Source organism: Scyliorhinus torazame, chromosome 4, assembly GCF_047496885.1.
Source record: "Scyliorhinus torazame isolate Kashiwa2021f chromosome 4, sScyTor2.1, whole genome shotgun sequence".
Lineage (NCBI taxonomy): Eukaryota > Metazoa > Chordata > Chondrichthyes > Carcharhiniformes > Scyliorhinidae > Scyliorhinus > Scyliorhinus torazame.
Window position 1 is genome coordinate 308,095,179 of NC_092710.1, and position 21,464 is coordinate 308,116,642.

The following is a 21,464-nucleotide window of genomic DNA, read 5'->3' on the forward strand; positions in this document are numbered from 1 at the left end:
GTATCTGTCCCAGGAGATAGGGGTCGCCGGTTTGGAAGATGATGTCGAAGGAGCCTTGGCGAGTTGCTTTAGTGCAGCCTGTGGATGGTACACACTTCTACTATTGGAGGGAGTGAATGTTTAAGGTGGTGGGTGGGGTGCCGATCAAGTAGACTGGTTTATCCTGGATGGAGTAGAGCTTAAGAGTGTTGGAGATGCACTCATCCAGGCAGGTGAAAAGTAGTCAACTTCTTGACTTGTGCCTTGCAGTTAGTGGACAGGTTTCTTGGGTGTCAGAAATTAGTCATTCGCTGTAGCACAACCAGTCTCTGACCTGCTCTAGTAGCCACAGTATGTGGGAAACTGGTCCAGTTCCGTTTCCTGTCAACAGTAAACCTCAGGCTCTTGATGGTGGGAAATTCAGTGATGGTGATGCATTGAATATCGGAGATTTGGTTAGATTCTCTCTTGTTGGAGACGGTCATTGTCTGCCACTAGTGTGGCACAAATGTTACTTGCCACTATCAGCCCAAGCCTGAATGCTGAACAGATCTTGCTGCATACAGGCAGACTCTTTCAGTACTTGAAGAATTGTAAACCATTAAGCAAACATTGCTACATCTGGCTTTATCATGGCAGGAAGGCCATTCATAAAGCGACTGAAGATGGTTGGGTCTAGAACTCAAATCTGAGGATCTCCTGCATTAATTACCTGGGGTTGAGATAATGATAATTGGCCTTGAACAATTATGACCATCATCCTTTGGATTGGGTATGACTCCAACCAATGGAGGGATTGCCCTACCCCACCCACAACATTGCCACTCAATTCCGATCAATGACAATTGCTGGGACTCGATGGTATGTGGGAGACTGGGTTATGGGGATAGGATGGAAGCGTGGGCTTAAGTAGGGTGCTCTTTCCAAGAGCCAGTGCAGACTCGATGGGCCAAATGGCTTCCTTCTGCACTGCAAATTCTAGGATTCGATGAAAGAGAACCCTACCTAGGCCCACTCTCACCCTGTTAACCCACTTAACCTTTGGCCAGTAACGGGCAATTTAGGGTGGCCTATCCACCTAACCCACACATCTTTGGATTGCGGGAGGAAACCGCAGACACAGGGAGAACGTACAAAGTCATTCAAGGTTGCAATCAAACCCGGGTCCCTGACACTGAGGCAATAGTGCTAACCACAGAGACTCCGTGCTGTATTGAGCTTCAAGTGTTGATGGAGCTGCACTCCTCCAGGCAAGTATTCCATCACACCCCTGGTTGTTGCTCAGGAAGCATTATTTGCCAACACCATCAATGACATCTTCCATTACTTTGCTGGTAATTGAAAGTAAACTGATGGGCAGTAAATTACTTTTTGTGAACAGTTATTCACAATTGTCAGGTAGCTGCCAGTGTTCGAGCTGTACAACAGTCGTCTAGCGATGTAGCTAGTTCTGGAGCACGTCTTCATTACTAGAGTCCAGGAGCCATAGCCTTTGCTGTATCCAGGGCCTTCAGCCACTTGATATCAAATGGAATGAATTGAATTGGTTGGAAGCTGACATCGCTGATGCTAGGAGCCTCAGGAAGAGGCAGAGCTGGATCATCCACTCTGCTCTTCTGACTGAAGGTGGTTCTCACTTTGACACACTGTGGGATCTGCTACTGGATGAGCAAAGATTTCCTCCAACTAAATATATGAAATACGGAGCCATTGTCTTCAGTCCCTCTCCCAAACTATTCCGTAGCCACTGGCTCCATCCCTCCCATGTCAGTCCGAAGCTGAACAAGGTGCATCACAACCTTGGTGAGCCCAAGATATAAGCCCCAAGATGGACTTCAGATCACATATCCTTTTTAAAATTCATTAAATTCATGTAGACGCTATTGCCCATCCTGGGGCAGCATGGTGGTGCAGTGGTTAGCACTGCTGCCTCACGGCACTGAGGACCCGGGTTCGATCCAGGCCCCAGGTCACTGTCCATGTGGAGTTTGCACATTCTTCCTGTGTTTGCATGGGTCTCACCCCCACAATTCAAAGATGTGCAGGGTGGGTGGATTGGCCACACTAAATTACCCCTTAATTGGAAATAAAGTATTGGCTAAAATTTATTTTAAAAAACTGTACTGCCCATCCCTATTTATCTTGAGAGTGTGGGTATGGAGTCAAATGTAGGTCAGACCAGGTAAGGATGGCAGACTTCCTTCCCTAAAGGTGAACCAGATGGGTTTTTTGATAATCATTAGACTTTTAATTCCATACTTTTATTGATTTCAAATTTTACCATCTGCCATGGTGGGATTTGAACCCGAGTCCCCATTATGCTGGGTCTCTGGATTACTAGCCCTGTGACAATACCACTACATCACCATCATTCCATAATCAATACTGCCAAATTCCAGCACTGTTACATCGTTCTTTATGCCTCTGCTTATCTGCTGCTGAAACCCCTGTCGTTGTTACCTCTCAACAGGACTCTTCCAATGCACTTCTTGCCAGCTTCCCATCTTCCACTTATACTCATTCAAAACTTTAATATCACCTTGGAAAGTTTTACCACTAAAACACTGTATATTTAAAAAGCACCTTTAAAGTAATGATGTAATGAACCATTCCAAGGTTCTTCACAGGAGCATTATAAAACAAAGTATGAAACAAGTATATAACAAGACACAGAAGGAGATATTAGGATAGGTCGCTTGGCCAAAGGGGAGTTTTTAAGGAGCGTCTTAAAAGGAGGAGAGAGGTAGAGATGTAGTGAGGGAATTCCAGAGTTTGGTGCCTAGGCAACTGAAGGCATGGCCACAAATTATGGCGCAATTACGACTGGAAATGGAGAAAAGGCCAATATTAGGGAAGTGTAGGTATCTAAGAAGGTTATGGGGTAGGAGAAAATTACAAATATATGAGCTGCAAGGCATTGGAGGGATTTGACAAGGATAATTTTAACATCAACAAGTCGCTTGACTGGCAGGCACCTTGGGTCATCGAGCACAGGGGTGATAAGGTGCTGCAAGTTAAGACATGGGCAATTTTGGATGACCTCAAGCTTATGGAGGAGACAAAGTGGGAGTTCAACTCAAGTGCCTGGGATACTAGAGTTTGGAGGTAACAAAAGGTATAGATGAGGGTTTCAGCAAATCAGTTTTACGACAATAAATGTACAATTTCCTGAATTTTACTGTTATACATAAATACAAGTTCTTATCGGATGCGTTTGCCGACTCCCTTGGTAACGTGTGATTTCTTAAAAAAGAACTCCGTTGAAAAGCTCCTACAAAACCAGTAACCCAAGAACTGATCTGTAAATAGCTTAAATATTTTGAAACTGATATTACTGGTAGCACATCTATGAAATGTCTTCAATCAAAAGGAAGGGGTGTAAAACTTGGCAAACACAAACAACTGGGGCTACGTTGGTTCCGAGAATGGTTTTGCTTTGCCCATGGATTTGGCTAACTTCTGTTAAGTAACGTCAGATATTATCCAAGTGTGCGCACCGTTAACTTGCACACAGACAGACAGAGACATGATCAAGATACAGATGGGCACAGTACGAAGTCTCACAGCACCAGGTTAAAGTCCAACAGGTTTATTTGGAAACACCAGCTTTCAGAGTGCAGCTCCAGGTGAGTGATGAAGGAGCTGCATTCCGAAAACTAGTGATTCCAAACAAACCTGTTGGACTTTAACCTGGTGTTGTAAGGCTTCTTACTGTGCCCACCCCAGTCCAATGCCGGCATCTCCACATCACAACATACAGATGAGCCCACGTACAAACTGGCACACAGGCTCAACACACACACAACATGCGCGCGCAGCCCGATCACTCAACACGTTTGGGTTACTTTAACATAAAAGACCCCAAACTTTATTGATCTGAATCCTTAGCAGAGTAAACGCTGGCCTCTCCGGCTCAGACAGACGGTGACCCTGACGCAGGCTGCTCCCTGCCCGAGGGGACAGGGGACCATTTGTAACTCACCTCGGAGGCGGACAACTTGCGGCGAACCTCCTCCCGCAGCAGCTGCTCCAGGCCCCGGCTGGCGGTGCAGAAATACCGGCTCCCGAGGCCGCAGCTACCAGACATAGGCGCCCGGGGAAGGGAGGCAGCAACGCCGCCTCAGGACAGAGGACAAGGCGGGCATGCGGCCCAGGCCCGGTTGCCAGGGAAACCTCACCGGAAACTCCCATCCCGCAACCGGAAGTGAGGGAGGGGCGTGCGGCTCGTGAAGCTGATTTAAAAATGTAACCGCCATCATCAACAACAACAACAACTGGGGTTAGATCAGATCTTTCTAACCATCTCCCAAACCATGGAGACATTGGCATTAAGATGGAGGACAGGGCGGGCTGTGACTGCACCGACGCAAAGTACTCTGATCAGGATCCATTGTCCTGATGGGTACAGGAGGGGCTTTTCACAGTAACTTCATTGCAGTGTTAATGTACGCCGACTTGTGGCAATAATAAAGCTAAAAAAATAAATGTCATTTTCAGGCCAGTGAGGCTGTGGTATGTTTTTGAAATCTGCGAGTTGCTGGACAGTTGACAGGGAGAACTTGTCCGCCGCTCATAAAAAGGATCCAGAGTGAGAGGGCGAGGATATAAAGCGACTTGCAAAATAAGCAAGTGTGCTCGGGGCCCGGAAGCGGGGCGGAGGCAGGTTCGATCGAGGCACCCGAGAGTGCATGTGGTGATTATTTGAATAGGAACAGCGACCAAAGGTGCAATGATTTTGTTATTAACAGATGGAGGAATGGCACAAAGTCATGATGCTCCCTCAGAGAGCCAGCGCAGACACGATGGGCCGAATGGCCTCCTACTGCACTGTAACGATTCTGCTATAAATTTAATTGAAGGATTGCGATAGAGGGCCACTTTTTCATTTTGTCTTGTTTTCCAAGCAATAGGTTATAGCCCCCTCTTAAGACCTGCAACTCAGCACCAGGGATTACTAGGCGGAATGAGCACAGTGCAACTTCTGCCCATTTGTACCTTGGATTCATGCTTCAACAGTGATTGGGGTATTTAAAGATATTATAATAATCTTTATTATTGCCACAAGTAGGCTTACATTAACACTGCAATGAAGTTACTGTGAAAAGCCCCTAGTCACATATACAGAGGGAGAATTCAGAATGTCTGAATTACCTAACAGCACATCTTTCGGGACTTGTGGGAGGAAAGCGGAGCACCCGGAGGAAACCCACGCAGACATGGGGAGAATGTGCAGACTCCGCACAGACAGTGACCCAAGCGGGAATCGAACCTGGGACATCGTGCCACCCTTTTATGAGGTGGGTGCCACAAAGGCTTTTTGATAATTCAAATAGACAATGTTGATCATGCTATTAACAGCCGTCAATTTACTAATCGTATTGAAAGGTCTATCCAAATCTGATCATCCTGGAATGCAAACTGACTTTTTTTACTTCACTATAAACCTAGGATTCCCAACTCTGGCTGGACATATTCCGAGAAATGTCGACGGAAGTGATATCATGAAAAGCCGGTGGCATAGCATGAGCAGGTTCTAAGGGCGCACAAGAGCGGAAAACACACCAACTTTGATTAGGCAAACAGGTCAAATTTGCAACAAGGATGAATAACAAAGTTTAGAGGGGGAAAAAAAGCTTTACTTACGTTTTTTTCCTGCACCGATGAGCTTTGCTCTTTTTAAAAATAAATTTAATGTACCCAATTAACTTTTTTTTCCAATTAAGGGGCAATTTAGTGTGTTCAATCCACCAATATTGCACATCTTTGGGTTGTGGGAGCGAAACCTACGCAAACACGGGGAGAATGTGCAAACTCTACACAGAGAGTGGAGCTTTACTCTTCTGAGGAAGAGATTGGGCACCATTTTAAAATGCCGACCAAACCTCTCAACCTCCACCGCAGCCTCCGGACCCTTCCCAATGCCCCGACTTACTTGTTAGGGGGTCCTCCAGCCCCCTTCACCTCATAAGGGCATGGCATCCCCTGGCCCAAACCCCAACATGGGCAACCTGCCACATGGGCACCCTGACACTGCCAGAGTGCCCAGAGCCCGATCACACGGGGGCCTCCAATGACCTGAGGAACCCCCGAAGCACCGCTACGCCTGGCCCATGTTTGAGTGGACCAGTGCTAAACGGCATCACAATGAGGTCTCCCAGGCCAGCTTTACACACTCTTAAGGGGCTTGGTGCAAGATCCAACACTATTGTTTCAAACAGGCATATTGAAAGCTGCTAAAAATTGGAGAGAATAATTTTTCTCTCCCTCCAATGCTCTGGAATCAATCAGATGAGGTGTCATCTAGGAGGTTGGGTAAGGGAAGTGACACCCATGCTTTTCGATTATGATCTCTTTCGGTCCTTAGTCCATTAAAGAACCCCAGTTTATATGACATTGAGGTTCCCACTTGCCTGTAACGGGAGCCTTGATTGACTGTGAAATGCATGCAGTTAAAATGGCTGTGGGCACTGAGAAAGAAGTACTTGTCAATTGGCTCATAAGACTTTAACCTCTCAGACAGCCTGCTCGTATCAGGTAAGAGGGGATTAAAATCCCACTGAGTGATGGAGGGTAGAAGCATCACAGACGTTATCATAGATCATAGAATTTACAGTGCAGAAGGAGGCTATTCGGCCCATCAAGTCTGCACCGGCTCTCTGAAAGAGCGCCCTACCCAAGTCCACATCGCCACCCTATCCCCATAACCCAGTAATCCCACCCAACACTAAGGGCAATTTTGGACACTGTGGACAATTTAGCATAGCCAATCCACCTAACCTGCGCATCTTTGGACTGTGGGAGGAAACCGGAGCACCCGGAGAAAACCCACGCAGACACGGGGAGAACGTGCAGACTCTGCTCAGACAGTGAACCAAGCTTGGGAATCGAACCAGGGACCCTGGAGCTGTGAAGCAATTGTGCTAACCACCATGCTACCGTGCTGAATCTGACCTCGCCAGATGTCCACATATCTGCACGATTACTGGCAAGAGTCGTGTGAATACTGACTGAACGTCCCACTACCCTAGAAGTACTAAAAACATTAGTACTGCCCCTTCTACTACCCCTGATGAAATCAGCTAACTTGCCACTGGATATTAGGTCTAGCCTGGAGCGTTCCTTTCCTGTTCACCATATTTGTACACTGAGCAATTCTTCAGTCAACTGAATTATCAGAGCAGCTTCCGAGATAGCTTTTAATATAGATTTAGATAAGAATCCAGACACCTAATCAAAGGCATTGCAGTCATTCTCATGTATTATCTGTACCAAAATTATCAGGAGTCTCCATCTTTGTGTTTTTAATTAACTGAAGTCAGCGAATCCCCGTTCTTCCATTACCATGTCAACAGATGATTTGCAAAATGGTGCTGGACGGTAGTGACACAGGATTTTACATTGCTAATTGTTTCAATTTACTTTCTCCAAGTTTTAATGATCTAAGCTTTCCTTTTCATTGCTAATTATTAATTTATATGTGGCTTTTAATGAACAAGCAATTACACTCAATGTATTTCCAAACGAACAATAACATTTGATTTGAATTGAATTTCTTGTTGGATGTTAGCCGATATTGCTATTGGTTCTCTCTCCATTCACTTCAAATCTGCCATTATCACCCTTTGGCTTAAAGAGCTGTTTCAGTACTGTGGCGTGAAGAGGGGGAGCATCTAATTGAAGAATTGCAAACATGGAATTCCGAGAAGGAATGACATGGTGGGAGATGACAGTATATTTGCATACTTTCATTCCATTCTCATTTATCTGAAGGGAAAAGTTGTTTTTAATATCCACACAAACTTCAATGATGAAAACTTTAAAAGATAGATGAACTACATTAAACTGCATGCTGAGAAACAGATGTTTAGAAGAATGTTTAAAAGATACCAAGCAAAATTTTAAATGTCCTACTTGGGTGGGAGCGGGATTGAAGTCCAGGAAGTACCGCCGGATGGGGAACCCATCTTGATCCTGCCCAAAACTGGTTTAGCCAAGGTTTATTTTTTTGGAGGAATGTCCCGTGGAGCTGTCGAGTCAGGCTTTTAAATATTGAAACATTTAATTGCCAGTGCACGGGTTTCCTGAGCTGTGCGGCACTCACAAGGATCAACAGCGGGGAGCTGTTGTTCAATGAGCACAGTAAGAAGTCTTACAACATCAAGTTAAAGTCCAACAGGTTTGTTTCAAACACTAGCTTTCGGAGCGCTGCTCCTTCCTCAGGTGAGGAAGGAGCTGTGCTCCGAAAGCTAGTGATTTGAAACAAACCTGTTGGACTTTAATCTGGTGTTGTATGACTTCTTATTGTGCTCACCCCAGTCCAACGCCGGCATCTCCACATCGTTGTTCAATGAGACTGACAAGAGAGACATGTCATCAAAGCTTTCCGTCTAGCAGTCATTAGGGCAAATGCAAGAATGCCAAATTTCAAACAATCACAATCATGATACTACAGGAGGAAAAGGTGCTGATTGGTTGGCAACTTGACCGATTGATGAGGCATTGCCATGGAAAAACAACAATGGGAATGATGGGCTCCTCAAATTCCTGGGTAATTCAAAAAGGCCACAAGGCTTGAACATATTCCTTATGATTGCAGAGAACTGGACTCTGGGTATGAATAGATATCACTTCTACAAGTGTAAATGAGCCACATTACGAACTCAACTTTATCTTAGATTGGTTGTTAGTGTAGCTATAGCACATTCAGTATTGTTCAGCTATTGCTGCTCAATTGCGGAATCACATCTAATAGTAGTTGTTCAGTTTTGGGTTTTGCAAGCGTGGGCTGGTTGAGTCTATATTCTATTACGAACAACCGGAGGAAAAGGTTATTTGATTAGCAATGACAATGAAATTCATAAACACTCAGCATCCTGCCAGTGGAAAATACCACTTGTGTAGTTACTGAAAAAATGAAAATGAAATGAAAATTGCTTATTGTCACGAGTAGGCTTCAAATGAAGTTACTGTGAAAAGCCCCTAGTCGCCACATTCCGACACCTGTTCGGGGAGGCTGGTACGGGAATTGGTCTACTTTCAAAGCCAGCGATTTAGCCCAGTGTGCTAAACCAGCCCCTACTACATAGTAGGGTGAAATAGCTTGCTTAACCTGTCAAATTTTTGAAATGTTTAGTAATATGTAGATATGATTGTGATCTTTGAATCTGTATCTGCGTTTAAGGATTTCCTTGTACAACATAATATTCTCCATCTTGCAGTGAAATGTGCTATCAAAATGGAGTAGTCTAATATGCTTACTGTCCTTAATATGCTAATAGGTTCTCCATTACTGTCTACCAGGCATTTGGTAGGAGAGCAAAGTTCCCCTCCCAGCCATTCACCATCTTGATTTGGAAATATATTGATGTTCCTTCACAGTAACTGGGTCAAAATCCTGGAACTCCATCCCTAACAGAACTTTGGGTGTACCTACACCACATTGTTAAGAACCCCGCTGATGTTAGACAAGAGGGTATCCCAGAACCCATTAGGGTAACGTGGAACGCTGGTTCTTAAGAGTGTATTTTTTTCCATTTGGAATAATGTGAGGAAAGATATGCAAACCAGTGAGGTCCAGTCTTGTACTCATTCAAACAAAGGATTGTTTATTAACATGTAAAAACCCACAGCATGAAACGCCATAATACAAAACAAAAGTACAATTAACTACAATAATGTCTAGACACATACGCTATGTTCTGGAATTAACCACATTCCCATCTATCTACATTACTGAACTCTGAGAAACATCCCTTGTCCCAAAGCAACATCCCATACAGTATAAGCCATTGAGCTAAATCTAGCAAATAGTTACCACCCACGAATTACCTTTAAGTTTAGGAAGCCTTTTTTCGGTTCGGTGTAGTTGTCTCAGAGGTTTTCAAATCTGCAGCTTTTAGCCTAGAATTAAGATTCTCTTTACAGCTGGGTGTGGCTATGGTTGTAACTGCTTACCAGCTGCTTCTCGTCTCTCTCTCCACCTCCCTATCAGTATCTGCTACTGATATACCATATTTCCCTTTTGATCTATCTAAATGACTTGTCTTAGAAGCCAGGCTTTTAGCAAATAAATGTGAACTATATTCTTAAGTCTCTCCTTTGAACTCATCTCTTCAGTTAGCACCTAAAATTCTGTACTCTTGTTTCCACTTGGGTAAATATCTGTTTATGCTGCTTCTATGCGAATTCACATCTCAAATCCCCTTCATACAGCTGCACTCTTATCGGTTCCTCTTTCATTTCATTACACTTTATTTAATCCAAGCTTCTTTAATCTTTATTTTATCCAATTATTAAATCTTGACTTTATTCAAGCTCCTTTGCAACATGGACTGCAGTGGTTCAAGAAGGCATCTCGCCACCAACTTCTCAAGGGCACTTAGGGATGGACACTAAATGCTGGCCTACTCAGCAAAGCCCACATCCCTTGAATGAATAAAAAAAATCCTCAAAAAACCCAGAGAAATTAGGCAAACATGATTTCTCTTTTGGAAAACCATGTTGACTTTGTGTGGTCATATTATGATTTTCTAAATGTACTGTTAAGATTCCCTTAATAAGAGGTTCCAGAATTTTCCCACTGACTGATGTCAGACTAAATGGCCTGTAATTCCCTGCTGTGTCCTTCCCTCCTTTGCTGAATAGATCAATATAGAATCAAGTGAATTTTGGACAAACATAGCCAATGCATCCATTATCTCTGCAGATGCATCATTTAAAACCCCACAATGCAGAATATCAGGTCCTGGTGATTAGCCAGATTTCAAGTCTTTAAATTTGTATAATATTTTTTTTCTGCTGATATTAATTGCTTTTAAGTTCCGCACTCTTTCTGCACTCCCCTCCCACCCCACACCAATGACCCCCTATTGCTGGCATCTGCATCCTGTATTGTGGAGACAGACAAAATATTTTTTCCATGTCCTGCATTTCCTCATTTCCCATGATGATTTCTCCCATCTCTGCCTCTAAGAAGGGGAGGGATGGGGCAAGATTTATTTTGGCGACTCTCTTTTTTATATACCTGTAAAAGCTCTTGCAATCTTTTTATATTCCATGGTTATTTTCATTTTATATTCTATTCTTTACCCTTTTTAATCAACTTCTTCATGGCCCTTTGCTAGTTTCTAAATCACTCCTAATCCTCAGGTTTACTACTTTTATTTGCTACATTATAAGTCTCTCTTTAAATCTAATCCTCAACTACTTTATTAATCTGTACCATCAACATCACATTGATGTGTGGGGATGGTGTGGGGGAGGGGGGGGGGGGTAGTGGGTGCGGGGGCAGTGCGGTAGAGGAAAAGTGGGGCATTGGTGATGGGGGTTCCCAATGACCAGAAACCAGTGGTATAAATGTTCTGGTTAAAAGAGCAGTTCAGAGACTGGGTAATCTGTGGCAAATACCTTTTTTAACCATCTACAAGGTAAAGTAAAGTCGCCATAGTCCCTGATGACCATAGGCTGCTTTCCCCTTTGAGGGGTAGAGCTGACTGGTGGCGATTTAACCTGAGGATCACCACACCTCAGGCGAGGGGCAAGATTAGGAAGGCGGACTTTCATGAATAACCTCAGACAGTACGGGAATTGAACCAATGTTGCTGGCTTCGCTCTGCATCATGAGCTAGCACAAGTCAAGAGTATGATATCTTGCATGGATCAATATTCAAGAAGCTTTGCACCATAAAGGACTGCAACAGTTTGAGGCGCTGGCTGACCACCACCTCCTCAATTGCCTTGCTAACATCACTGTGGATGTACCTACACCATGCAGACTAATGGTTCAAGAAGTTGGCTGACCACCACCTCCTCAATTGCCTCTGTAACATCACCGTGGGTGTAGCTACACCATGCAGACTAATGGTTCAAGAAGCTGGCTGGCCACCACCATCTTAATGATAATTTTGGAGGTGGACATTAAATTACATCCACATCACTTAACAAGATAAAATATATATTATATCCTTGAAGAGCTCTGTTAAATTTGTTAGCAACAGCTTTCTTTTCACAGGTTTATGCTGATTGTCTTTAATTAATCCATATCTTACTAAACAAGTGTTAATGGTGTCCTCCATTATGGTTTATAAAAGTTAACCAATGTTAGGTTGACTTTTCTATTGCTATCAGTTTACCTTCTCTCTCTTGAACAGATCAGCTATATTTGACATCCTTCCAATTCTCTGGCAAAACTTCCAAACCTAAAGGTGGCTGCAAGATTACGATCAGAGCCTCTGCTATTTTTTGCCGGAATTCCCTCAACGTAGGAAGATGCCATCCTTTTGCACTTTGATTTTTTCAGTGCTACTTCCTTATCTGTAATTGTCCTATTTTAGTAGCTCCTCTGTACATTATTCACAATCTCATTTAAAAAATAAATAAATTCAGAGTACCCAATTAATTTTTTCCAATTAAGGGGCAATTTAGCATGGCCAATCCATCTACCCCACACATCTTTGGGTCGTGGGGGTGAAACCCATGCAAACACGGGAGAATGTGCAAATGCCATACAGGCAGTGACCCAGAGCTAGGATCGAACTTGGGACCTCGGCGCCATGTGCTGTCCAGACAATCTAATTTTTGCTAGGTAAAGCTATCAAGGAATATGGAGCAGTTAGGTAAATATGTTTGAAGTACAAGATCAGCTGTGATCCAGGTGAACAGAAGTACAGAGTCAAAGGGCTAAATGCCTGGCCCCTCTTCCTATGGATCACCCCTGTAGCCACCTGGGTTGGCCAACTCCCGACGCAAAATGGAGAACAGCAAAGGCTGCAGGGAAATTCAGCCAACAGGGGCAGAAACTAGCAGGTGCAAGTTACTGTGTATTAAACTCTGCAAAAGCCCAGACTGCATCGATACAAGCAGCCATCTGCATAATAATGTAGCAGCCATCTACATACTAATGAGCGATCCCCGGGTACAATCAAAACATTTGGGATAAACAAAGCCAAGCCAGACTCCCCGGCGCCAGCAGGAGCCAACACAAAAGAGGTTAACGGACACCTCAAGACCACCCATTGACCAGGGAACGCTCCAGTATTGGAGAAATCGAACCAAGCGATTGGAACAAAGTCCAATCACTTGGAACCAGGTACAGGGTCCGCCCCGAAAGGCGGGAAGCCCCTGGGGACTATAAAGTTAAGCCCCTAAGTTCAAATCGTTCTTCTTGACCGGGTCACTCAGCAACCCTTGACAGTGACCGGTTCAGCTGTCGCCGAGATCCAGTAAGTCTTAAGTCAACAATCGCTACGAGATAGGCGCTCCTAGCTACCAATCCGTACCAACTCAGGACCCGAACGAAAGGCCATTTGTTCCCCTGACCTGGTGGGCCAGTCCGAAGCTAAGTATAGGCCTGTTAGTTGTAGACGTAGCTTAGAAGTAGAATTTATGCATGAGTAGCGATTACTGTGTATAATAAATGTGCTTTGATTTGAATCTTACTAATCGGTGTATTGAGTTATTGATCATTACTTGAACTTGAACCTCGTGGTGGTATCATAAAGATACCTGCCGATTCGAGAGCAAAGGTTATAAAACAGAGCCAATTGAACCAACCAAAAGTTAGCAACATATTACTGGTGACATCGGACGGGACCCGATCAAGAATTGGCTTAACCACTCCGGGAGAACCCAAAAATTTGAATTAGAGATCCAATTGGGAACAGAAAACCACAAGTGTTCAAGCAGTTCTGATCAATCCTCATAATTCGGAAGTGTGTTAAATGCATGCGTAACTAACAGGGCGATAAGGTAAGACTGATAGATTTTTTTTGTTGCGACAAAACTGTCGGGAGTTTGTATTTCGGAAAATAGCTAAAGCCGTACCCGTAATTACAGCACCGCCTTAGTACATCTGTTCCAAATTTAAAAGAAGCATTCAGATAGGAAAGATGGCAATGCAGGCAATGCAACGCCTGATGAACCCCGAGGAATTTGTGGTTGCAGCGACCAGCAGCAGTAGAGTAGGACAATGTTCCGTATGGGAAGAAGAAATCAGGAAGTACCTCAAAGGGAAAGGATGGCCCCTTTGGAGCAAATTCTGTAACAATGAGGAAAAAGGTCCCGGGAGTATAGGACATTCTTGGTGGGAGAACCTGAGCGAGATTCATAAGAAGAGCTTAGGAAAAGCTCGCAAGCCGATGGCAATCATGTCCTGTTTGGCACAATTGCGAGGCACAGAGGAGGTTGTTAGAACGCTCCGGAAAGAGTTAGAAGGCATACATCGAATGAGCAAGGTCGATGTCAGTGAGGTAGAGAGAGAGAACGTAGAGTTAAGGAGGAAGTTGGCAGCAAAGGACGAAGAGGTGGATGATGCCAAGTGGGCACGCCAGTCTTGTCTGGCGCACTTAAGCAGCTTCCAATCCCAGTACGAAAAGGCCGATCAGGACACGCAACATGCAGTCCTGGTACGAGAAGAAACCGAGAAGCAGGTAGAGGCATTGCAGAGGCAGTGTAGTGACTTGAAGGCAGCGTTAAGAGCACTCCATGCTGCTACCACGGATCAAAGACAAAGCTCACTGGACCACGCAAAGTGCCGGAAGCAGATTGCAGAGCTGCAATCTCTGCTTTCAGTTCAAAAAGGATTCCAGGAAACTTTTGGATCAAAGCTAGATGAGGAAAATGGCCCTGATTGGGAAGAGTTAAATGAGACAGCGCAGAGATCTGGGGCGAAATTCTCCGTTATCGGCGGAAAGTCCGCCGATCGGCGCAAAAAACGGCGCAAATCCCACTTGCGTCACGTCATAAAAATGGGCCGATAGTCTCCGGCCCGAAATGGGCTAGCAGCGACGTGACGGGATCCGCGCTTGCGCAGTGGTTCACGCCGTGCAGCGTCATACGCGCTGCACGGTGTGATGGCTCATAAGGCCGCGCAGCTCCCCCCCACCCGACCGGAACACCCGACCGCAACACCCGACTGGATGGCTGGCCGTCGCTCAGCCCCGAGGTTCGAGTCACGCGATGTGGAGGCGCTCCTGGACGCGTTGGAGCAGAGGAGGGACGCCCTGTATCCCGGGCACGGCCGCAGAGTTGCCCCATGCCACAGCCGGCGTCTGTGGAGGGAAGTGGCAGAGGCCGTCACCGTTGTGGCCCTGACACCAGGGACAGGCACCCAGTGCCACAAGAAGGTGAACGACCTCGTCAGAGCAGGCAGGGTGAGCCTCGCCCCATATCCCCCCTCCCCCATATCCCCCCTCCCCCATATCCCCCCTCCCCCATATCCCCCCTCCCCCATATCCCCCTCCCCCATATCCCCCCTCCCCCATATCCCCCCTCCCCCATACCCCCCTCCCCCATATCCCCCCTCCCCCATATCCCCCTCCCCCATATCCCCCCTCCCCATATCCCCCCTCCCCCATACCCCCCTCCCCCATATCCCCCCTCCCCCATACCCCCCTCCCCCATATCCCCCCTCCCCCATTTCCCCCCTCCCCATATCCCCATATCACCCCCTCCCCCATATCCCCCCCTCCCCCATATCCCCCCTCCCCCATATCCCCCCTCCCCCATATCCCCCATATCCCCCCTCCCCCATATCCCCCCTCCCCCATATCCCCCTCCCCCATATCCCCCTCCCACATATCCCCCCTCCCCCATACCCCACTCCCCCATATCCCCCCTGCCCCATACCCCCCTCCCCCATATCCCCCCTCTCCCATTTCCCCCCTCCCCATATCCCCAGATCACCCCCTCCCCCATATCCCCCCTCCCCCATATCCCCCCTCCCCCATATCCCCCCTCCCCCATATCCCCCCCATATCCCCCCTCCCCATATCCCCCCCTCCCCATACCCCCCTCCCCCATATCCCCCCTCCCCATATCCCCCCTTCCCCCATATCCCCCCTCCCCCATACCACCCTCCCCCATATCCCCCCTCCCCATACCCCCTCCCCCATATCCCCCCTCCCCCATATCCCCCCCATATCCCCCCTCCCCATATCCCCCCCTCCCCATACCCCCCTCCCCCATATCCCCCCTCCCCATATCCCCCCTTCCCCCATATCCCCCCTCCCCCATACCACCCTCCCCCATATCCCCCCTCCCCCATACCCCCTCCCCATATCCCCTCCCCATATCCCCCCTCTCCCATTTCCCCCTCCCCCATATCACCCCCTCCCCCATATCCCCCCTCCGCCATATCCCCCCTCCCCCATATCCCCCCTCCCCCATATCCCCCTCCCCATACCCCCCTCCCCCATTTCCCCCCTCCCCCATATCCCCCATATCACCCCCTCCCCCATATCCCCCCTCCCCCATATCCCCCTCCCCCATACCCCCCCTCATCCCCCCTCCCCCATATCCCCCCTCCCCCATATCCCCCTCCCCCAAATCCCCCCTCCCCCATAACCCCCCTCCCCATATCCCCCCTCCCCATACCCCCCTCTCCTATATCCCTCCTCCCCCATATCCCCCTCTCCCATATCCCCCCTCTCCCATATCCCCCTCCCCCATATCCCTCCTCCCCCATATCCCCCTCTCCCATATCCCCCCTCTCCCATATCCCCCTCCCCCATATCCCCCCTCCCCCATATCCCCCCTCCCCATATCCCCCTCCCCCATATCCCCCCTCCCCCATATCCCCCCTCCCCATATCCCCCCTCCCCATATCCCCCCTCCCCATATCCCCCCTCCACCATATCCCCCCTCCCCCATATCCCCCCTCCCCCATATCCCCCCTCCCCATACCCCCTCCCCATACCCCCCCTCCCCCATATCCCCCTCCCCATATCCCCCTCCCCCATATCCCCCCTCCCCATATCCCCCCTCCCCCATATCCCCCCTCCCCCATATCCCCCATACCCCCCTCCCCATATCCCCCCTCCCCATATCCCCCCTCCCCCATATCCCCCTCCCCCATACTCCCCCATATCCCCCCTTCCCCCATATCCCCCCTCCCCCATATCCCCCTCCCCCATATCCCCCCTCCCCATATCCCCCCTCCCCCATATCCCCCCTCCCCCATATCCCCCATATCCCTCCTCCCCATATCCCCCTCCCCCATATCCCCCTCCCCCATATCCCCCCTCCCCATATCCCCCTCCCTCATATCCCCCCTCCCCCATATCCCCCATATCCCCCCTCACCCATATCCCCCCCTCCCCCATATCCCCCCCTCCCCCATATCCCCCCTCCCCCATATCCCCCCTCCCCCATATCCCCCTCCCCATATTCCCCGTATCCCCCCTCCCCCATATCCCCCCTCCCCCATATCCCCCCTCCCCCATATCCCCAAGTGAATCCAGCCCTAACCTTAACCTCTGCAATGCACGCGCAACCGATGGCGTGCATTCATATACCTGCCTAACACTGTTGCCTTTTACCCCTGCCACCACCGCCACCCCCCCCCCCCCACAGTAGAAGCGCGCACACAACAATAGGGAGCATTTGAGGACTGGAGGAGGGCCCGCTGATGAGAGGCCACTGACCGTACACGAGGAAAGAGCCCTGGAACTGGCTGGCGGACCTGAGGACCGGGAGGTTGCTGATGCTGAGGTCGGGGGCCCACGAGCAAGTGAGCCACCAACAGCCCGTCCCCATATCCCCCCTCCCCTATATCCCCCTCCCCCATATCACCTGATCACTGCCTGATGTCTAACCATGCATGCTTCATTGTGTATCGCAGGACCAAACGTCCAGGCACCCATCCCCGCAGATGCACACCGCCCGCAGGATGCCCCTCGGAGACCACAGGAGACGGAGAGACCCGCACCCTCCAGCATGCGACGCCCGCAGGATGCCCCTTGGAGACCACGGGAGACGGAGAGACGCGGACCCTCCAGCATGCGACGCCCGCAGGATGCCCCTCGGAGACCACGGGAGACGGAGAGACCCGGACCCTCCAGCATGCGACGCCCGCAGGATGCCCCTTGGAGACCACGGGAGACGGAGAGACCCGGACCCTCCAGCATGCGACGCCCGCAGGATGCCCCTCGGAGACCACGGGAGACGGAGAGACCCGGACCCTCCAGCATGCGACGCCCGCAGGATGCCCCTCGCACACCACGGGAGACGGAGAGACCTGGAGCAACAGGGAGACGACACCCCCGTCACGTGCGGGAGCGACCACCCAGCGATGAGGGGGGCAGCCACAGGCCCCCGTCACATCCGAGCCAGGACACCACGACCCAGGACACCACTATCCAGGACACCCCTACCCGGGACACCACTACCCAGGACACCCCTACCCGGGACACCACTACCCAGGACACCCCTACCCGGGACAGCACTACCCGGGACAGCACTACCCGGGACAGCACTACCCAGGACACCCCTACCCGGGAAGACGAAATACCGGACAGTGACTCAGAGTGGATGGGTGGAGACGAACCCCCACCCCAAAGTGCCATGGAGTCAGAGTGGGACGAAGAGCACGACACAACGCCACTGCTGTCACCAACACCCTCCACCATCGCAGAAACACTCACCACGGTTGGGCACTCTAGTGATGAGGCGTCTGGTACACTCACTGGTGCGCACAACACAGCCGTCCCGGTACAGCAGGTGGAGGTAGGAGCAGCAGAGGGACCGGGCGGTCGGAGGGCAGCCCAGGCCAAGCGAACATCTGCCGCCCAGATGGATCCCGGGTTCCTGCAGTTACCACACCCACACATAGATCCGATGCAACCACCGACACGGAGACGAGCGAATAGGGTGACGGGTGGCTTGCGGCGGCTGCGGTCGCAGGTGGAGGAGTCCACCCGCGTCCAGGAGCTGGGAGTGGTCCCGGTCATGCGTGCCACCCAGGCTGACACCGCACGGGTGGCGTCCGCGGTGGAGGCAATGGGTGCGACGGTGTCAGACATGGGGAACGGTTTGCGAGGCCTGGGGCCTTCCGTGCAGGCGGCGTCTGTGGCCCAGGAAATGGCTGCCCTCTCACAGGAGGCCATGAGCCAGTGCCAGCGCCAGATGGCAGAGGCGCTCAACGCCATAGCCCAGTCTCAGCAGGCCATGGCCCAGTCTCAGCAGGCCATAGCCCAGTCTCTGCAGGCCATGGCCCAGTCTCTGCAGGCCATGGCCCAGTCTCAGCAGGCCATAGCCCAGTCTCTGCAGGCCATGGCCCAGTCTCTGCATGCCATGGCCCAGTCTCAGCAGGCCATAGCCCAGTCTCTGCAGGCCATGGCCCAGTCTCTGCAGGCCATGGCCCAGTCTCAGCAGGCCATAGCCCAGTCTCTGCAGGCCATGGCCCAGTCTCTGCAGGCCATGGCCCAGTCTCAGCAGGCCAACGCTGAGGGCATCGGCGCCAGTGGCCATGTGCGAGCCGGCGTCGCACTGTCACAGACAGGGTTTGACAACCCCCTGGGCTCCATGGCTGCAAACCTGCAGACCCCTGTCGATACCAGCACGGGCCTCCAGGACTGGCAGCGCCAGATGTCGGGGGCGCGTCGGATGGCCAGTCCGTTCGCATCCCCCACCCATGTAGAGGCCTGGGGGCCATTGGGCACCCCGAGGGAGGAGGAGGTGGTGTGGTCCGTCCCGGCTCCCTCTGTAGTGGAGGTCCCGGTACACCGCGACACCTCGGACTCCCCCCCTTCCGTCCCAGGTGCATCGGGTGGGCAACGGGCAGGACAGGCTGGCAGCTCGCCATCCCAGTCGCCCGGGCCGCAGCCTGGCTCATCTAGGCCAGGACGCCCCAGGAAACGGCCGCCAAAGGGATCCAGTGTCAGAGGGCAGGAATCACAGGAGTCCACCTCCAGTTCTGCTGTACCGTCTGGGGAACCACGTAGACGTAGTCAAAGGGCCCGTAAGGCCAAACAATTAGACACTGAGTAAGTTGGCACGGGTGCAGGGCACAGATGAGTTTTAGGGGCTAGGGCACGTGCATGAACTCCTTTGGTTATTAAAGTCAATGTTACACCTACCGAAGCTGCCTTTGTGCTCTGTCCAAAGTGTGCGGGCGTGTCATGTACGTTGAGCGCAAGTGTGTGTGTGACGGGTGGTCTTACCTCAGCCCCAGGTGAGTCTGCCCCCTTCCCCCTGGGCCGCCATCAACATCCCCCGGGCAGAGGACGGGACCGTGCGCTGCAGTGTCACAGCCGCATGCAGGGATGGTCCGGGTGGATGGTGGCCATGGGTCAGACATAGTCCAACGATGTAGAGCCAGGAGCTCATCGGAGGCGGGTTGTCATCATCCTCCATGGCCTGCGATAGACACGCGTCCACCCGCAACTGGGTGAGCCCGGCCCGTTGTGCCGCCGGTGGATCGGCAATTGGGGGGGGGGGGGTGGTGTGCATGCGGGTGGGGTGTGTGGGGTTGGGGAGGGGGGTGAGGGTGCTGGGTGGGTGGATGGGTGGGGGGTGTGGGTGGTCGGCTGTTGCCATGGTGTGCGGTCTGTGGCCATACTACCCGATTCCCACGCCCATCTAGTCAGTGAAGCGGGCGTCTATCAGTCTGTCCCGTGCCCGCTGGGCCAGCCGGTAACGGTGGACAGCCACCCGCCTGTGTCTACCCCATCTGCCCTGATCTTTGCCCCCATCCCCCTCATCTGGGGAGGACTGAGCCTCTTCCTGCTGCTCCTCCACTCCGCCCTCCTCTGCCTGCGGCACATCGCCCCTCTGCTGGGCTATGTTGTGCAGGACGCAGCACACCACAATGATGCGGCCGACCCTATCTGACCGATACTGGAGGGCGCCCCCAGAGAGGTCCTGGCACCTGAAACGCATCTTCAGCACGCCAAAGCACCTCTCGATCACTCCCCTTGTCGCTACATGGGCATCATTGTAGCTGTTCTCCGCCTCATTGCGTGGCCTCCGTATAGGCGTCATCAGCCACGATCGCAATGGGTAGCCCCTGTCGCCCAGCAACCAGCCCCTCAGCCGGGGATGGCGTCCCTCGTACATGCCGGGGATGGATGACCGCGACAACACGAATGAGTCGTGTACACTGCCTGGGTGACGGGCGCAGACGTGCAGGATCATCATGCGGTGGTTGCAGACCACCTGTACGTTCATCGAATAGGTCCCCTTCCTATTAGTGAACACGGCCCTGTTCTCTGCAGGTGGCCGCACGGCGACGTGCATCCCATCGATCGCGCCCTGGACCATGGGGAACCCGGCAACGGCAGAGAAGCCCACGGCCCGGGCATCTTGGCTGGCCCGGTCCACGGGGAAGCGGATGTAGCGGTGCGCCATGGCATAAAGGGCATCTGTCACTGCCCGAATGCACCGATGCACCGATGTCTGCGATATGCCGGACAGGTCCCCACTCGGTGCCTGGAATGACCCCGTTGCATGAAAGTTCAGGGCCACCGTAACCTTGACGGACACGGGGAGAGGGTGTCCCCCGCCAGTGCCACGCGGTGACAGGTGTGCCAGCAGGTGGCAGATGTGTGCCACGGTTTCCCGGCTCATCCGGAGTCTCCTCCTGCATTCCCGGGCCGTGAGGTCCTGGTATGACTGCCGGGGCCGGTACACACGGGGCGCCCTCGGGTGCCTCCGTTGCCGTGGGGCCGCGACGTCCTCCTCCCCCTCCTCGTCCTGTCGGTCAGGTGTCC

General features: G+C 50.9%; 1 protein-coding gene across 2 annotated transcripts in view; it reads right to left on the reverse strand.

Annotated features, from left to right (window-relative positions):
• thumpd2 (THUMP domain containing 2) overlaps positions 1 to 21,464 on the reverse strand; it is an 83,491-nt gene that overhangs the window by 44,421 nt on the left and 17,606 nt on the right. The window contains exon 1 of one of the 2 annotated variants that reach the window (XM_072500050.1): positions 3,962 to 4,160. The exons of the other annotated variant lie outside the window; for it this stretch is intronic. Within the exon in view, the coding sequence (XP_072356151.1) occupies positions 3,962 to 4,066 (105 nt within the window). The 5' untranslated portion in view covers positions 4,067 to 4,160. Of the gene's footprint in view, positions 1 to 3,961; positions 4,161 to 21,464 lie in introns of those variants that run through there. 2 annotated transcript variants of the gene reach the window in all.